At 44.8% G+C, this 19,043-nt stretch overlaps 1 protein-coding gene across 3 annotated transcripts in view; it reads right to left on the reverse strand.

Annotated features, from left to right (window-relative positions):
- mpp7a (MAGUK p55 scaffold protein 7a) overlaps positions 1–19,043 on the reverse strand; it is a 178,769-nt gene that overhangs the window by 60,618 nt on the left and 99,108 nt on the right. For all 3 annotated transcript variants that reach the window (XM_078162558.1, XM_033639051.2, XM_078162559.1), the window contains exons 7-9: positions 1,941–2,022; positions 1,365–1,450; positions 619–693 (exon numbers count right to left, since the gene is read on the reverse strand). In XM_078162558.1, coding sequence (XP_078018684.1) covers positions 619–693; positions 1,365–1,450; positions 1,941–2,022 — 243 coding nt within the window. The remainder of the gene's footprint in view (positions 1–618; positions 694–1,364; positions 1,451–1,940; positions 2,023–19,043) is intronic.

Here is a 19,043-nt window from a genome sequence, read left to right on the forward strand (position 1 = left end):
ACAAGTCTGGCTCTGAACCGCTGTCTTGGGCCGTCAGTGAAGGTGGGAAAATAGTTTCTGAAGCCACTGTCTCTACTTTCCATGCCATCTGTTGGAAAATACACTTTGGGTTGTACGAATGAAGCCGTTACTTGTCTGGTGTACATTTTAAAAGGAGACTAACGACTGTTCTGTGGATTTTGGATGGCTGATAGATGTATTATCTATGCATTAACATGACTAAAATGTGTTTGGTGTGGACAGTCAGAGAGAAATATATATAGCAGACACATGCAGGAGCAAAAATCTGACAGAAGAAGTAAGGTGGGGTCGTGAGTCTGGGTTTGAATGCTTTTGAATATGTGAAGGGGACGTGTTCAAAGTAAAACAGGGTTTCCTCAAAGTTATCCTAAATTTGTTGCTGATACTGAAACTCAGGTAGTGGCTCAACAATCTGGCCCCGTTACTGTATACGCTCTTCCCATTACCATATTACAGCTCTCCGCTTTCCGTGTTCATTCATCGCTTGTTCCAGATTTCCAACAAAAACGTATCATGCTGGAGGAGAGACGCTCTCTGTTTTTTAATTCGATGAGTGTAACCCAATCAACAGAAGGCTTACGCCAGAACAAGACCTACCTTTGGCTCCTTGGTTGGCACCTCCTCCTTGACGCCGGGGACGACTTTAAAGGTAATCGCTCCTTGCGACTGGGCCTGAATATTGGGAAAGGCAAGACAGATACAGCAGTTTAGGTCCAAGTGAAGGGGGTGGAAACACCAGTCATCTGTCCTGCAAATATTTCACAAGGCACCTAATCCAATGAAAGTCACATGACGCAAAGCACTGTTTGATTTTTCAACAATGGAAGGGTTATTAGGATTGGATGACTCTGCTTGGCAGGGATATAGAGTATGTGTGGGGGTAAAAGGAGGAGTGATGAAAGCTATCATCACGCTCCAGAGGCCTTTGTGTCTGAGACGGACTCCTGAGTTTAAGAGACTCTCTCTTTCCTCTCCAGTTGTCCCCCCCTGGCAGAGTTCAGGCCCACGGCGAAGCTTATTTGAGGCCTGTGGTGGAGCCTGTTTGGAGGAACTACTAAGCATCAATCTAATCCAGGGGGGACCGTGTGGCTCGATGTATGTGGTCTAAAGGCCAGGAAAGACTTGTAGAGAAAGGCTAGTGCTTGGTTTTCAGCGCTGCGACAGGAGAGCACATGGTCCTGGATGAGTTAGGGAAGGTTTTTTTGCCATCACAAACAAGGAATGTTATTTTCGCTAAGGGATTGGGGCTGAAACACGGGAGAAAGCCTTGAACAGCACACACACACACACACAGGGGAGAATACAGTCACACACACACACACACACAAACAGATGAGGCTTACCAGAATACGAATGATTTCCTCTGGTTTCTTGTCATCCACAGGGATTCCATTGACCTCCTTCAGTTCATCTCCTACATGAATCAGCCCTGTCACACACAAACACAAAGTTTACATATTGACGATCGACTGTCCTAATAGAAGTGAGCTACTGTGTAAAAGTCCAGTGCTCACAAAGCCCCGGGATGTGTATAGTACCCCAGATTACTGTTTATCGCCATGGTGGCATTTGAGATTGGAAAAGAATCAAAACATTATTGTCAACACATGTGGAAATTTGCCTTTGGCTTTACTGTGGCAGAGCTGAAAAACAGACTGGTCACAATGAACACACAATCAAACCAAAAACACGTGGACAGCAAGAAGAGCGTCACTGTATACTTGTCATTTGTGTTCATATTTACAAAGTGGAAAAGGACAACTTATGGCACAGACTTCGGTGTGTTCAGGTGCAGGGATAATTCCTGAATACATCCCCTCTTTGTTAGACACTGGATGTAATTCTGTTGGGATATAAAGTACTTTCACACTGCAGACTCACACACAAATGTTTTGGTAGACAAAAGAGGAAAAACTGACCGCTTCTGTCAGCTGCCCCTCCTCTCATGATCCGGGCCACGAGGATGGCTCCAGTGCGCTCGTCACGCCTTATCGTTGCTCCCTGCAAAGCAATCACAGAGAATGATGAAAAACTGGATGATCCGCGCTGCATTTCCATTCTGCTTCAAGTTGGACTGTTCAAATGTCAAATGAAGATAGCTCAAAATGACAGAAAGTAGCATCTGGTCGAAATTCAAGGACATAAACTGCTACTCATGAGAATGCTCATTATCCAAATGGTTGATTTATGATTACTTTTCCAGAAAAAAATGGATGTCTTTTAAAGAATGAACAGAGAAAAGTCTTTGATGTCTTACGTAGGTGCTTTTAAGGTATAGTTTTAATACATAAAATTATGACATGGTGCAGGTAGTTCATTTAACACACTACCTATTTCATTTAAAATATGTGAATCTTCTTCTGTGATCTTTGCACCTCCCACACATGTATGCACTGACTTGATAGGAAATCAAAGAGTGAATACATGCTAAGAATGGCAAAACACATTAACGTGGCATTTCTGCTTCATTACTATGAGACAGATGCCTTCGAAATTGGTTGTTGGGGTGATACATAAAACATGCAAGAATCATTTGAATGTGTAAATCAAAGGAGTGTCAGTATAGGGCAGAAAAGCTCAAAGGTTTAAATCAATAATTCACTTAAAAGACTAAATTTTGCATACATTTCTTCAATAAAACAATGAAAGATCAAGTAAATTACTCAATATAAGCATGCCAAGTAAAATTTTCCATCAATTTCACATTGAACTAGAGCACAGAGTGCACAGAGTAGAATGCAGATCTCTATCAGGCAGCTGCCGGTGCTGGTTTCGCCACTCTAGACAATACAACTGGCTCAGCTGCCCTCGGTGGAATTGTCCCTCCCGGCTCCCTTACAGTCAAGATGCCAGCAAGGATAACACAACATTTTTTCTTTAGTGATTAATAAAATATGATGGAATAAATCTGCAGATCCTCTGGTTCAAAAGGAGACCAAACTTTGGTATGGATATCAGTTTTTGAGCCATGACGAAGGCCAAAATGTGGCCTACAACAGATCAGGTAAAGCTTGTTTTTAGACGAAAATGTGTTTTTCTTTTTGCCACGTGATACTGTTGAGGACTTGTGGCCCCTAACCAGCAGGTTTAGGGGAGTGAGGAGTCAGCAGTCCATGATGGTATGAAACAGTCAATAAAACTGTTTTTTTCAACCGTGCTGAATCACTGCAACCAGAGGGTCCTTGAGCATACGGGCATAAATGTGCCCACATATTATTAGGCTGAGACCTCAGTACTGCATGTCTGCTTTTTGCAGATGATGTGGTTCTGTTGGCTTCATCACACCGTGACCTCCAGCGTGTACTAGGGTGGTTTGCAGCCGAGTGTGAAGCAATCGGGATGAGAGTCAGCGCCTCCAAATCTGACGCCATGGTTCTCTGCCCCCTCCAGGTTGGGAGAGGGTTACTGCTTCAAGCGAGGGAGTTCATGTACCTCAGGGTCTTGTTCACAAGTGAGGTAGAATGGAATGTTAGATGGGTCGGTGATTTGGCGCGGCATCTGCAGTGATGCGGGCACTGTGCCGGACTGTTGTGGTGAAGAGGGAGCTGAGCTGGAAGGCAAAGCTTTTGATTTACTGGTCCATCTACGTCTCAACCCTCACCTATGGTCATGAGCTCTGGGTAGTGACCAAAAGAATGAGATCGCGGATACAAGCAGCCAAAATGAGTTTCTTCCATGGGGTGTCTGGGTTCAGCCTTGGAGATTGGGTAAGGAACTTGGACATCCGGAGGGAGCTCGGAGTAGAGCCGCTGCTCCTTCGCATCTAAAGGGGTTAGTTGAGGTGGTTCAGACATCTGATCAGGATCCTGTCCCACTGGTAGGCGGCCCAGGGGCAGACCCAGAACACACTGGAGGGATTACATATCTCATCTGGCCTGGGAATGCCTTGGGGTACCCAAAGAAGAGCTAGAAAGCGTTGCTGAGGAGAGGGATGTCTGGGGTACTTTGCTTGGCCTGCTGCCCCCGCGACCCAGATTCAGATAAGTGGTTGAAAATGGATGGATGGATGGAGATCATTAGGCTGACTGGTTTAGTAGTATGCAAGAGTTACTGCAGAGAGACAGGCAAATACACACACACGCAGGCACGCAGGCACGCAAGCACACAACACACACACACACACACACACACACACACACACACACACACGACTAAACACATGACCCCCTCCAGGCTTACACCTGGTGAACGTAATGATCTAACAGGATGTTTCTGATATTCTGACTCACTCAGAGTCAGGCAGCAGTAGTGGCTGAAGGCATCAGTGGCCTACAGAGAGAGGTGAGGGCCAAACAGGTAGGAGGCAGCAGATTCAAAACACACACACACAAACACACACAGTCGCTCAAGCCTTCCTTGTCCTCCTTTATGGGCTTGGTGCTCGGCCAGAGAGACACACGAAGAAGAGGATAGGGTTTCAACTTCCTTATTTGAAATGACAGCGGTGATGCATTTACCAGTAAACCCAAAAAGCCTCTTCCTTTAACCATAAAACAATAGGCTTAATGGGTGCCAACCTGTCACAGCCCTCCCACAAACACCATTTAGGCACCAGCCTGGCTGGGATCTAGGATGGAATAGGATCACAAACTGCAACCCCATGTGTGGCGTCATCCTCGCTTGGGCCTGACGACCCGAACCAGACAGTTGCGCCGTCTAGTCGACACATAGTTTGTCGGGGCTGCAACTCATCCTTCCACCCTTTCCTAGCTGCTATTCCCATCATCCCCAAAGATTGTTTTTATTTCTGTTGCAAAAAAAAAAAGGAACAGGCTCGCAGCCTTCCTCACGCCGCTCAGCAGCCGTGCTTTATTTCAACTGTCCTAATCCATTGCCGCCCAGGTCGACCGCTTGAGTGCAATGGCTTGCCATGAGTCACGCCGCTCCGGTGTTCCTTCGACAGGTCCAAAGTAGCTCTGGCTACTACCATCGATGAAAGCAAAGTAGATAAAAAAAAAACCCCTCAAAGACTAAAGGAGTCTCTGGTTTGTGCCACTTCGTCGACGCCATTAGCATGTCATCTTGGTTGTTTTCACGACCTATTCACACCTAATGGTTTTCCTCCTAGATAATGGTTTCCTCAAGGCCTTTAAGGTGTTGAGATGTGGAAGGACATCGGGATAAGACAGTGGTAGGGTCTGCAGAGAGTTGCGGACCTAATAGAATAATTGGGCTTATTACAGAAACCCGAGAGGTTGCAGTAGGAGAGAAATCAGTGGAGCAGGTCAGTGAGAGGAGAAAGCACTGTCAGACCCCGGTGTCAGGGTCACATATAACCCCTCAGTGTGACTTAAAGCAGCTGTCTGTGATGCAATGGCCCCAGGACAGACAGAGAGGCCTTTTGTGTGTGTGTCTGAAAGAATAGAGCACTGCAGGGAAAGAGACGGACTATGACAGACAACAGGGTGTGATGGGGAGTCTGCAGGAAATCTCACAGGAGTATTCAGACATGTGGTCATTAACTTTCTCTCTCTGCTTTTTCTTTCGGACTTTCCTTTTTCAGGCTGGCTGATGGCCAGTGGTATGATGGATGTTTTTATTGTGTCCCTGGGGTCCCTGGTGGCTGGTGGCAGTCTAAAGGCTAACTAAACAGCAGAGAGGCAGCCTTGGACTCAGAGTTTTGTAACGACAATAGGCTGTGTGCATAAACTCCACAGACGTACTCTCCACCGCACGCCCATGCCTATCTATGGAATCTGCTCACATATGGTGTGTAGATATAAATCGTGTTTTGACACATATGGCTTAAATCACATGTTGAAACCCTGATGCCATTTAGAAACACTGCTTTTACGACTTTTATTGCAAGTGGCAATGGTGATTACAGAGCAGCACATTTAGCATGCAAACACGAACGGATGGGGTCGTGAACCCTGGGAGGCAAGGAGACCATTTTATCCCCATTTAAACCACCATGCTTTATGAGTTTTTACACCAGTAGAGAAACAAACTTGGGTGTTGGTGGACAAATTTGCCCATGCCCATTTTCCTTTTACACCTCACTGACTCTCTTCAACAAGTTATTTGAAGCTGCGCCTTTTTTAAAGTCTTTATTCTCCGTGATTCTCATCTGACCCACTGCCCTTTAACGTGATGGGCCTACACAGGCAGGCCAAGCCAGAAGCAAGGGAGAGGGGAACTGATGAAGGGAGGGGGAACCTCTCCTCTTAATCTGGCCAACCCCAGTCTGAACTCAGCCCTGGTACGGTAGCCAAATGAGCTCTGTCTGATAAGGAAAGCTGAGAGAGGCCAAAACGCTCCAGTGGCAACACGAGCGAGCCAGACTGGAGGGTAAGTGGAAGACCAGAGCAGAGTCAGGCCTGACAAGTTAACTGGGAGGGAAGTGAGGGAGGCAGACTGTGGATAAATGAGTAGAGGTCAGGGTTGAGTGTAAGACTGTGAGCTAATGAGTGAATAAATAAGAAGAAGAAATACGATGAGAGAGCAAGATACAAGTAACCAAAGAGACAGGGAGTGAGATCAATGAGGAATGTAGTCTTGTGTAGCCAAACCTATCTTCACAGCACAGTGTCAGCGCTAGATAAAGGTCTGGAAGTGCACATTATCATTCTGCTATAGAGGGAAAAATGCTCTGGGTTGTTTGTATTTCTCTAAACCACTGGTTCTCAAATGGTGTGCTGCGGCACACTGGTGTACAGTGATGCCAATAAAGGTGTGCCGTAGGATTTTGTGATAACCACACATTCCTCATGCAATAGTTAACTGGGCCTATACAAAAAGTTATGAATTAATTTTTTAACTGACTGTATCAGTATGTTGTGCACACCCATTTCTAACAAAGATTAATAGACAAACTCTAGCTAAAAAAACATAATTTAATTTAATATGAAAACCTTCAACACGAACCTATTTGTGGTAGTTTGAGAAGTATAAGTGTGTGACACATTAAAAGCCCCGATTGGCAGCCAGTGTGAGGGATGAAAACATTTAAAGCTGCAAATAGGACAATAGATCGCTTTATTGTATGGAGCAAATTACAACAAAGCACCAGCGAAGACAACCTACCACTGAAATAAAAGAGAAAAAAAAAGTTGACAGTATCATGAAAGCTACCTGTCTTATTTTTTCTTATTTTTATTGTCTTAGGTCATGATAAGAGTGATAACACATGTTATAAAAGCTATTGTGCACAGATATAAATACAGGTGTGTCTTGAGATTTTGGCTTGCCCTTTGGTGTTTGAAAACCACTACTCTAAACCAATCACAAATGTCTTTAGCGGTGCTAAGCCAAGGATGCAGCGACCATGCCCTTGCAAAAGAGTGTCTGGAGTGAACATGTTTTGTCGGGAGGCAATGACTGTCACTAAATTGGGTAATTCTCTGTATACAAAAAAAAGCACAAACACCAGTAGCAGGCATAGGCCATCTGTCTGAGTGTGATTCTACTTTTAGTGATAAAAAAGACAAACACAATGTAATAATCGGCCCCAGAGGTGAAGCCGGACTATACTTGGACTATATTTACTCTGGATTAACTCACTGGTCTTGATAAAACCACACATGATTTGCTGGCTGTATGTGGCTCTTGTGGGCCATTATTGCGATGACATTACAGAAGCTTGTGTAAAGTGGAATGAATCGGTACAAGTCAATGTCACTGGCGCATGCTGCTGCCAGGGTAAAAAGAAGAAGAAGAATACTTTGTAAGAAGATATACTTTATTAATCCCTGAGGGTCAATTAGTTTTCACTCTGTTGGAATATACACACAGGTCCGAAATACACACACGCACACGCACAAACACAACCTATACCTGCCATTCCCGACCCTGGTCCCTATGAACTGCGCTACTGCCGCCCCAAAGATATGCAAGATCAACTCCAACTGGCCGGGTCAGAAAACAGATCAACATTGGGCATGAGAGTCCTGCGAGACAGAGTGTGGTTTTTTTGAGGTGCGTTCACAAGTTGTTTTATTTGTTGTAGAGCTTTATAACAATTCACCAAAACAACAAAGCAGACATGCCTTAAGAAAAGGATTCAGCTTAGACTCAGCAAGTCTGTTACGCTCATACTACATATAAATATTTTTTAGCCTATACAAGTGAGATATTCTGCCTGTCATACTGAGCTTTTTGATGCTAAATATTAAAACAGTAGATTAAGTTGACTGTCTTGAGAGAATAAAGATTATAAGTCTATGAAATACTTCAGAAGCATCAGGATAAGCATGTAGTGTTGCAGGACTCTGATTTTGAAGGCTAAAACATGCCACTCTGGGCTGCACGTAGGTGAACCTACATGGATCTACAATTCAGCTTGCATGATGTGCTGTTGAAATTTGGGAGATGTGTGTATCGGCTCCTCTGCGACATATGGTTACCTTTAACAACTTTCGGTTGTCTTAACAGAAGCATAACACCAGCTCAAGGTGGAAAACAAAAGAGCAAGACATAAAGTAGAAGCAAATAGAGGAAGAGAAGTCTTTGCTAAAAGCAAACAGGTGTGAGAAAAAGCAGAGGTCAGTTCATGTCAGTAAAGGCAACCTGGCCCTCATTATCTTCAGGTAGTAAGTAGAGGAAGTCTAAAGGAGCCGAGTTTCAAATCAGCCACAAACTGCTGGAATAATCAACAACACCTCACATATTCACGTTTTTCTTTCGCCATTCCAAAGTTCTGTAGAACCCAATTTTTCCCAGACTCTTGATTATTACGGGTTTGCCACACTTCCCCCTCCACCTCATCGCAATCTACAGTCAGACTTCATTCTCTCAATCCTCCAGGGGTGCATCAGCCTCTCCTGGAGGCCTGACGAATAGCTTGGAAGCACTGAGAGGCAGCTGGAACGAGGGGGGCAAATCCAACATCCTGAACTCAGCATCACCTCCCCCTTGATACCCTATGGGTGCTATCATCAGCATCCAGCCATGCATGGCCACTAATGAGGAGTCTTTGCTCTGTTAAACAAATACATAAACAGTCAGGCTAGAACCTAAATAAGCTGCATGATGTGTGTGTGTGGGGCACACATAAGGAAGAAACAAGGTAGGTAAGGGCCCTCAAGCACCAAGATGGGCTTCCTGGTGTAGCAGCTAAGCATTAGTACAAACCGATGGCTACGTTTACACTGAGCCTTCAACGCCTCCTGGCACATGGAAGCCATTTCAGACTTTTCCTTGCGCATGGAAACAGTGCAGGAAGTCAGAAGGGGAACGTCTACGTCTGTCAAAGCACATACACGCATGAGTGACAGCATGTGTAGGTGTGTTTTTTGTGTGCATGCGAGCGTGTCTGCGTGTGTGTTTCTATGAGAGCTTCTACCTGAAGTCCGGCCAAACTGGCCCGAGAGAAACCTCAAAAGACTGGATGATTGATGCTGGACAGTCACTAAGCCTGATGAATGGGCTACGCTATGTTAGCAATTAGAGACAAGGCGCCACTTAACCATCAAGTGGCTCAGCTGCTCTGTTTGCACGGAAAAAGATAGCATGGTGTGCTCACAAGATGGTGATGTTGTCGTGGGCTGATTCACTCTTCCTGTTCTTAACTATCGCTGCAGTTTGCACTTTATTTGAGTATAAAAATAGACTCAAGTCTCTCCAGGAATAAAATGTTGAGGGGCAGAAGGCAGAGAAAGTCAAAAATAGAGATGAGAGGGGGGTCATCGTGGACCGAGGAGGGCCTCCTAGCTGTGGTCAATTAGTCATCAGTAAGGCGATCCGAAGCCTCCACTCCTAACGTGATCAGCTCCATATGCAGCCGCTGCTCCCAGCTCTATTCCCCCATTTCTAACACATAAATGCCTCTGATTGTTATTGTTGGGCTCGCCAAAACGCAACGGCTTAGTCTCCGCTGTGTGATGAGGAGAACTGGAGCGACGCTTGTCCGTATCAAGCCATCACCCCTCCCAGCGCATGCACTGGAGCACACATGCTGACATGGCAGCCACGTTAAGTATGTGATGACAAATGGCTCACACCTCATAGAGTGCAGAAAAAAAGAGGGAGAATAGGGACTGAAATTTGGATCCCCTCATGTATGAGAGTGTGTTTATTAGAAGGAATGGAATGGAGGCGAGGTTGTCCAGGGAACTGTCAGCGCACAGTAGTGCCATGAAACTTCAGCAGATAAGAGGAGTAAGACAAGCTGAATGTTGGATGTCTCATCATGTTAGCTTGGCTGGGATTTGCCGCAATGAGTTTCTGGCGAGCTAAGTCTTTATGGGGCAATTAGAGTGCCCTCTGGCTGATGGAGTGAATGGATGGCTGGATGACATGATGGAAGCTGGCTGGCTTGTACTCGGGGTTGTATGGATGACGAGAGGGCTGGCTAGTTGTCTTGGCCTGGCTCATCACGCATCTCGGGGTCTAGGGCAGGCTATGTGTGGCCTCTCTAGTAAGCGCCACGGTGGAAAAGAGGGATCCGAGGATCTCTTTACCTTAGCCGTAGCCACAAGTGAAGCCACTCCACAGTTCCTAACCCGCCAGGGAAAACAAGCACGGTGCCGCGTTTCAAACACGTGGCCCTCGGCCTGTAACGACCACTCAAAACATCGCCCCGTGAACCGAACCCAACGCTGTGGCATTTGACAAACATTATTTCTCCCTCCAAATTGAGAGCGACAAGGGAAAACAAACGCGAGTGGCCCGGGCGGAGAGGCCGACGTGTTTTGACATGATGTCACTTAACAGCAAAAGTGTAACAGCGACAATAAACTCCTGCCGACTGCTGTGTTGACTGCTGTGTTTAGAGGTATAAATACAAGTGTAGTGGAAACACATGCTGGCGTTCTTCACACCAGATGTCAGCCATGGAAAAACCAAATACAAAGTGGGAATGGGCCTCCTGGACATTAAAATACAATTACCTCCAATCATATCTGGTGTTGGAGTGTGTCATTTCATCTTACCTCACTGAGATGGCATAGAGCCCCCCACACATAACAGACATGACCGTTCCGCGCACTGAGTCCAGCATATTTATGAGTTCTTGCATACTTCCTCAGACGCCACAGCCTGCAGCGCTGCTCAGAAGGAGTAAAAATCATGTAATATTAGTGTATTTGGTCATGATCAGAAAATCCATTGAGTCTTATGGTCACCTATAAAGATTAATACAACGCTGTAAAGAATTAGCAGGAGCCCAGATGAAAATCTATATTATTGTTGCGAAGAGGGAGAAAGAAGAAAGAAGCCGGAGAGCAGTGAAAGGTACCCGAGGTTTTATGTCAAATGATTTTTCGGGCTGATGCAACAGAGCTGCCGTTGCTGGCCAATCCCCTTTGGGTGACCTGCCACATGCCTTTCCACCTGTTTTATTAAATCACTTGTGATTGCAACTAATAAAAGCTACTCCCCCCGCTCTACCCTTCCTTTTTTTTTCATTCCTAGTCTCCGTCTCGCACTACACCAGGCTCTGGTTTCTCTTTTTATTTCCTTAACCCCAGTCTTGACCTTCCAGTCGTAATTAACAAGTACACTGAGAAAAAGGAAAATTGCAGGTCATTATTATGATAATTATAGCGAGCGGGAGAGATTCCAGAAGAAGCTGCCAGGTAATGTGATGCAGAGGGCCCTGTGACGGAACGGCTTACCTTCATTTGTCTTCCTCCACCCCCTCTTTCCTTTTCCCTTCTCTGGCTCTTTAAACCTTAATGTTAGCGCAAGTCATTACCCAGTTGCTATGAAAACACACTTAGCAGCCCACCTCAGGACTTCAGACAGGTGCCGGTGAATTTGGGTGTGTGAATCTGCGTGGCCATCTCAACAAAAGTGGGTATTTCTTTCCGTACTGTCCGTATGAATCACCATGTAGACTGAGTGGAATCGCCGTCTCTTTGCTACAAGCTGGACAGTGCCAGATATGTAGTCATGATGTACTGTATGTGTGTTTGTCTTGTCTCAGAGAGGAGTATGAGCGCATACAAAGAGACAGTTGTGTCACAGAGAGAGGTCTATCTGCTCTGGGATTGTTTAGTGTTTTCCCTGTCGTTATCCCGGCTAAAGAAAACAGCACTTTCACATGTCACTTCTCATTTCCAAACAGGGCTGGGAAGCAGGGCCGCTGAGGAGCGCCCGGCCCGACGGGCAACAATGCCCACATTCAGCCTCCGAAGCTCTCTGGCTCTCGCTACGCAGAGCGGAAAAGAGCAGGAGTGGTGGGATGTGTGTCCACGTTCATGATTACACATGATGGGAGGAAGACGTTTTATTTAAGAGGGCCGTGAGATTAGGATCTGGGAATGCCTCAGATGTGGCTTTGGAAGACGTGCGTGTTTTCACATTCACAACTCGACAGGCTAAGAGGGTGGTGTAACAGCCGCTGGCCTCGGTGTTGGACAAGCACATGAACAAACACAGAGGTTTTTCCATGTCAGCTTTATGCAATATTGTAATTTTTTAATGATTTTTGCGTCAGTTTGATTAAGTACCTCAGAGTGTGAGGTATTTTATGTGCTGTATTAGCCAAAAACTCACATTCCTACCTGACTATTTTAACTACCAACAGTTTCTGAATACATTTTCCACATTTCTTTTTTCATACATCTAAAATATTCATTTAAAAACTACATTACATATAACAGCATACACTGTAAGAGAGTATTTTATCTGCATCACCTACTGCTATGATGCACTCCCATGCACAGGGCTCTAAGGGCTTGACGTTGTGGAGAAAATCTAATATATATCATGACATTGGACAAATTTCCCAGCCCTTCTCTCACTTACATGACATGACTAAAGAGTAAAACTCCTCTGAAAACTTAAGTTTAAGTTTAACCTTTGATCTCACATTCGTCACGAACGTGGAGGACTCAAGCCATGAAACTTTGCAGCTCAAGGATGAGGTGGCAGCCTACAGCAAGTTCAAGACACCCAAGGAGGATCATTTTGAGGTTTTATGGTGGTGGGAGGAGCTAAAATGTCTCCTAATCTGGCAGTGATTGTGCAGAATGTTTTCGCCATCCCGACATCAAGCGCAGCCAGTGAGACTTCTCCTACGCTTGACTCTTAGTACAAGAACAGAGAACGCAGCTTAATGTGAGTGACTGTAGCCAGTGTGTGTTACATCACGGGTGTGGGTCAAGTTGCGGGACTTTTATCACCAAGTGCTGCTTTGACTTTGACACTATTTCGGGTAACGGGTTGGTCAGGGTTTCAAAAATGAACCCATGCAGGACTCTGCAGCAGGTTTATACATTTTTACATGTATGCAGGATATGATGTACTTTACAATCACTCAGGTCAGTGATACTCAACTTATGGCCCGCATGTCAAATCTGTCCCACAGTAGGATCTCCGGTGGCCTGCTGACCGTTCTCACAATTAAAAAATAAGTTGATTTACACTGGGATTTTATTGTACTTTAATTGCAAATAAGGTGTCTGGGTGTGCTACAAAAGCATCTCCACAGAGCTTGTTAAATGAAATAAAAAAAACACACCCTCCAACAGTGGTTTGAACTATGCCTTGAATGTCCTCAAACCCTATCAACACCCCTGCGTACACCTGACCTGTGCAGGGCTGCTAAAGCTGGATTTGCCTCTTGGCAAAGATGAATGACGACAGCAAACACTTAAAGGTTGAAAACAGGCATTTAATTTGTGGTATTAACAAGTGCTATTGCTTGTTTATTGACTGGCCGCTGGTCTCCTGGCATTTTGAAAACATGGCCCACAGGTAAAGCAAGTTGAGTATCCCTAATTTAGGGTCTTGTGTAAAATATACTTCTCTACACTAGAACGACATATATCAGAAACAAGTTTTATCATTCTGTACCTCACATGAAATTTCCAGATGGATCCTTTCAGCACGACTCATCATTTGCCTTCAAGTACAGGACAAACCATCTGTCTGTGTAAGCTGCTTCACAATATGTGCTTTAAGAAATAAAATGCTGTCATTATGGGATACACAGAGTGAAGTACTTCTTAATGATGTTATATTAAATAAAATAAGGGAGCTGGGAGTGTTTTATCCTTGTGCATTTTGGTACACTACAAAGCACTAACATACAATGCAACCTGCATTTCAGTTATTTATGTGCGCACACACACACACACACACTGTGACAGACACCACAGCAGGGAAATAGTATGCAGTCGAACCTAGAGCACTACACACATACACACACAACATGACACAGTGAGCCAGTCAACACCAGCAGTGCTCTCCACTTGTCCTCATGTTTTAGAGCGTGGTGCTCCATCTTCCTTTGCAACGCTCCCAAGGCACCGCGGCCTAATCCATCAAGTGAAAGATGTATTGCTTTTAAAGCACATGGGTCTATCTGTAAAACACTAACATGTGTGCTGTCTGCTCTAATCTCATTAGCTGCTCCATTAATTCCCAGCCAGTGTCATTACTTTCCCCTTGCTTTCCACATTCTGATGTAAACAGACAATAGAAAACTCACTTAAAAAAAAACAAAAACATCTATATAGTCCGTCTCTTTGTGAACTGTCTCAATCAAGAACGTCTCTTCAAGGTCTTCAGCAGCATCTCACACTTTATTCATCGTGTAAACCTGCGTTTGTATATGTTCACACCAGCACAGTTTAAATACGTAATAATGTGGATGTATTTAGTCTATCTGAGCGAGTGTGTTTGTGAAGGCTTCCAGACAAATGGAATCAGAGCAGCAGTGATCCGACCGTCCCAATTGTGTCAGAGGAGGCCCGCCCCACCGCAGATGAGAAAAGCATGGCATGTCAAATTGCCAATAGCTCATTCCTGCGACTGCCATTCATGGAAAACCAATTTCGTCACATAACCGAATCGATCACAAGACTTTCCTGTCTCGTAATTATCAACTCCCTTATTAAATAAAGAAAATCCGCTGACATCAATCATGCAGTTGGAGCGTTTACAATAATAACGTTGGACATGTCATCTACATTTGCATGTGCAGCAACTTCTATAGCTCTCAAGTTGTACTGGTGCTATTTGTGGGTCTATAATGAGAAGTCCAGCCGATCCACTGGTATCCAGTGGCTGGGGTGGATGGGGGGGCCAGGCCCAGTAGTGGTACAGTTGTATTGATTGATGCTAGATGGTGCCAGGCAGGACGCTATGTAGGTTGGCATTACCAGCTGCATGGCACGGACCCTGCAGTCTACAGTTTCCATTCAGCTGCACCCAGTGACACCCAGTCATGATGGGAAAACCAATCGTGTGTGTGCAACAACATAGAGCAAAGAGAAAAAGGGGAAGAGGAGAGGAAGGAGAGTGATAGAGCCTGACATTGATCCTGTCACATTCCTGGCAGCAGACGTTTTATGGCTGCTAATGATGCCTAACAACCTGGGATGGAAGAAGTGAGTGAGAAAGGGATGGATAGGGTGTCAATTTTACACCAGTACTAACAATTTTGCACAAATGCAGAACAGGAATGTGGATAGGCGAATCTATAAATCTATGCCCCTGGACAACAGGTGTCCACATACTAGTGTACAGGAGGGAGAAAGGGTAACTCTCCACTTGAAGGACAGTAAAATGCATTATAATTAATCTGTAACCTCTTAAAAGCAATAATGCATTTACATCACCTCAAATAAAATGTGTTACAAAAAATTTTAATACACAAAAGTGCCCAGAGAAATGGGCCTGACAGCAAAACCAGATTAAACAAACTACTTGGACGGTGGAGGCAAGAGAGACTCGTAGAGAGAAAAAGATGGCGTGCTAGTAGGAGGACAACTAAAGATGAACTGAGTGGGAGAAGTGAATGAACGGTTCTCTGACAGCGATGAGAGCCAGCACCGACTGAGTGGCATTGAACGAGCCATCAAGTGATGCATAAAACGAACGTGAAAACAGCGGGGCATGTGCGGCGAGCATCTACAAGTCTGCTATTTACATCTGTGTCACCGGGCTTCCAGAACATCCAAATGAGAGGAACAGAGCCGGCCACAGCAGGCCTGTTGGCCTCTAATGTTCTCACATCATACCAATGGTCACCCCAGCAGCTGTGGTGTACCCTTCTGTGGGCGTTGGAAGTCGTCTTTTGCTACTTAACGCATTTTGTATGTGTGTGAGGACAGGGATTTTCCAGGATGGTTTGGGATGAAGCTGCGGCTCCTCCACTGCAATGAAATGACAATTAAAGCAATACTTGACCACCCAAATGATCATTTGAACATCAATTACTCATCCTGTGTTAGACTGAATTTGGGGGAATTCTTTTCTCGCATGTCTCCAAGTGAATAAAGAATCCAAAAATGTAGAAAATTCTTGATGAGTTGAAGTCACAGGGCACAATGTTAAACAACAGCAAAACTATATCACAACATCTGTTTAAAGACTCATACAACGCTTGCAGCATAATCCAAGTCTCATATATCCAGTGTAGAGGTGTCCAGGGTTAATGCAGAGCATTTTTAGTTGGTTTCTCATGTCAGTCGACAGGTTAAATTTGCTGCTCTTAAGTTTCCTGCTCTGCACACCAACTGGGTCTGGTAGGAGCTAGCTATTAGCGCCACTCATTTGGCAATTACTGCTAGTAATACAATCACAAACCAATAGTGTTGCTGTGAAAACTTTGTGCCAACACTCCGGTCTTCTTTGAGGTTGCTCTGGTGTGTAAGCATCTCAATTTTGGGCTACAAAATCTCTTTAGCATTGTTAACTATCACTGTTAGCTCTATTAGCACTGTTAGCAGTGTCAGCATGGCTCATGGTGCTAACATAGCTGACTATGCTAAAGGGGTTTTGCAGATCAAAATGAGGCCTCCTACTCATCAGGGCAATCTGATGGGACGCCGATGGGTGGCCATCATATTTCACAACAACTAGTGTTACCAACAGTGACTGCGAATGAGCTGTGTCGCTAGCTAGCTAGCACAATGCAGAGCAGCCCCCTCGATCGCTCTGGTGAGTAAGCAGCTCAATTTTGGGCCACAAAACCTCTTCAGCATTGTTAAGTATCACTGTTAGCTCTGTTAGCACCATTAGCAGTGTCAGCAACATAGTTAACAATGCTAAAGGGGTTTTCCAGGTCAAAATGCGGCTTCTTACTCACAAGGACAATTTGGGGGGAGACCGGAGGATGGCCACCATGTTTCGCAGCAACCTGAATCACCAGCTGTTATTGCGAATGAGCTGGGTTGCTAGCTAGCTCCCGCCTGACCCAGTTGGTGCCCATTGCAGAGTGGCCTCCTAGATCGCTCTGGTGAGTAAGTGGCTCAGTTTTGGGCCGCGAGACCTCTTAAGCATTGTTAACTATCACAGTTATCTCTATTGTCGCTGTTAGCAGTGTCAGCACAGCTAATGGTGCTAACATAGCTAACAATGCTAAAAGGCTTTTGCAGGTCAAAACGGGGTCGCTGGTGGGAGACCTGAGGATAGCCACCATGTTTCACAGCAACTACTGTTACCAACCATAATGGCGAATGAGTGGGGTCGATAGCTAGCTCCCATTTGACAGTTGGTGCAGAGCAGCCGAGGCTAATCTTAGCTAATCAGTCGAGACCAGAGTTTGGGCAGTGGGCACAATGTTTTCACACGTTAATGTGGCTGGCTGCCTGTCTGTTGGCAAAGATAACAGAAAATAAAAGGTGAGGCATCACAAAACATTTTCACTAAAAACACTCTGCCACTCATTCCTCTTAAGAGACTGTTTTTGTGGAGGTGTTTTAAATGTTACAATTTAAGCAAAAATTGTGTTTCCTGTTGTTAAACGATGCCCCCTATGACTTCAATTCATCAAGATCTTTCTCTATTTTTGGATTCCTGGTCCACCATGAGGAAAAATAATGTCTTTTTCTCCACAAATTCAACATGGGGGTGAGTAACTGACATACAAATGGTCATTTGGGGGGATGAAGTATTATTTTAACATGTTCTTTAGCCAGTAATTCACCCAATGATGATAACAAATGGTCAAAATATGGCACATCACTACAACAGTACCTAGAAAATGACACATAAATCTGGAGAAATTGGTAATTTAAGGTTTCATTAACAACAATGAAAGCTGTATCACTATATCACTTTTTAAGGTGGAGGTCTTTGTAGCTCATGTTTTAGGCCTCTCTCAGCTCTCAAAGCTCCTGGATGTTTTTTTTTTTGGCTGGTGGACCTGAGTTGTGTAACACCAGTGCATTTTAGCTTCCTCCAACTTTTTGTCCAGAGTTCTCCTATTAGTCAGTCTGCACTCAAGCCCTTTATCACCAGAGGCAAACCTTACCAGTATATCAGCCACTCCGCCACATGCTCAGCGCTGACGCAAGCCCCTAAAAGCTCAAATTTAGCCCCCCACCAAAACTGTTCTGAAACCTCATCCAAAATAACACATTCTTCCAATAAAAAGACATGGCAGAGCTGATGTTTCTGTATGCGCGCACATGTTTATGCTGCTCTCCAAAACCCAATTATTTCATTGTCCCGACACTTGAGCTAATAAATCCGCCGGTTTGGGAGAGCAGCGGGAGAGCAGGGAGTACAACAGAAAAACGTGGAAGAAGAAGAAGAAGAAGAAGAAAAGGGAGGCTGATAGAGTTTTTACAGTTTCACCAAAATGTGGCATGAAGTCACGCTCTGAGAAATGACAGTAATTAATCAGAGCTACTGAATACAATCCACTCGACTAATCACAATTAACTTAATGGATGAGTCACAAGGAAAAGGTCCTGCGTGCTAACCACAGCCCGCTCCCCACAATAACCAGAACTGCACAATGAGACAAAGGCAGGCAGAGAAAAAAAGCGATGGAGAAAATAAAAGAGAACAAAGTAATGAGAGACGGAAAGGAAATTAGATATTGTACAGCCGCGTTGTTATGATGTCAAGTTTGAGAATTTCAGGCTGATTATATGAAATTGCAAGTTAAAGGGCACATCCAAATCAATTTGGTGCGGCGGTGAATGAGGACCCGGCGCAATTAGAGGGTTTTTTATTGGTTAGTGGAATAGCCGTGACTTCACCGTGAGCATCTGACCTGCTGGCTGTTTCCTTAATGTACGATCTGACTGTTCATTAGGGTCAGTTTCACTTTAAAGATGAACAGGATGACAATTGTTAGGGGGCCAGAGGTGGATGCAGAACCTTAAAGTGTACTGTCA

Source organism: Epinephelus lanceolatus, chromosome 20 (genome assembly GCF_041903045.1).
Source record: "Epinephelus lanceolatus isolate andai-2023 chromosome 20, ASM4190304v1, whole genome shotgun sequence".
In the NCBI taxonomy this organism is placed as follows: domain Eukaryota; kingdom Metazoa; phylum Chordata; class Actinopteri; order Perciformes; family Serranidae; genus Epinephelus; species Epinephelus lanceolatus.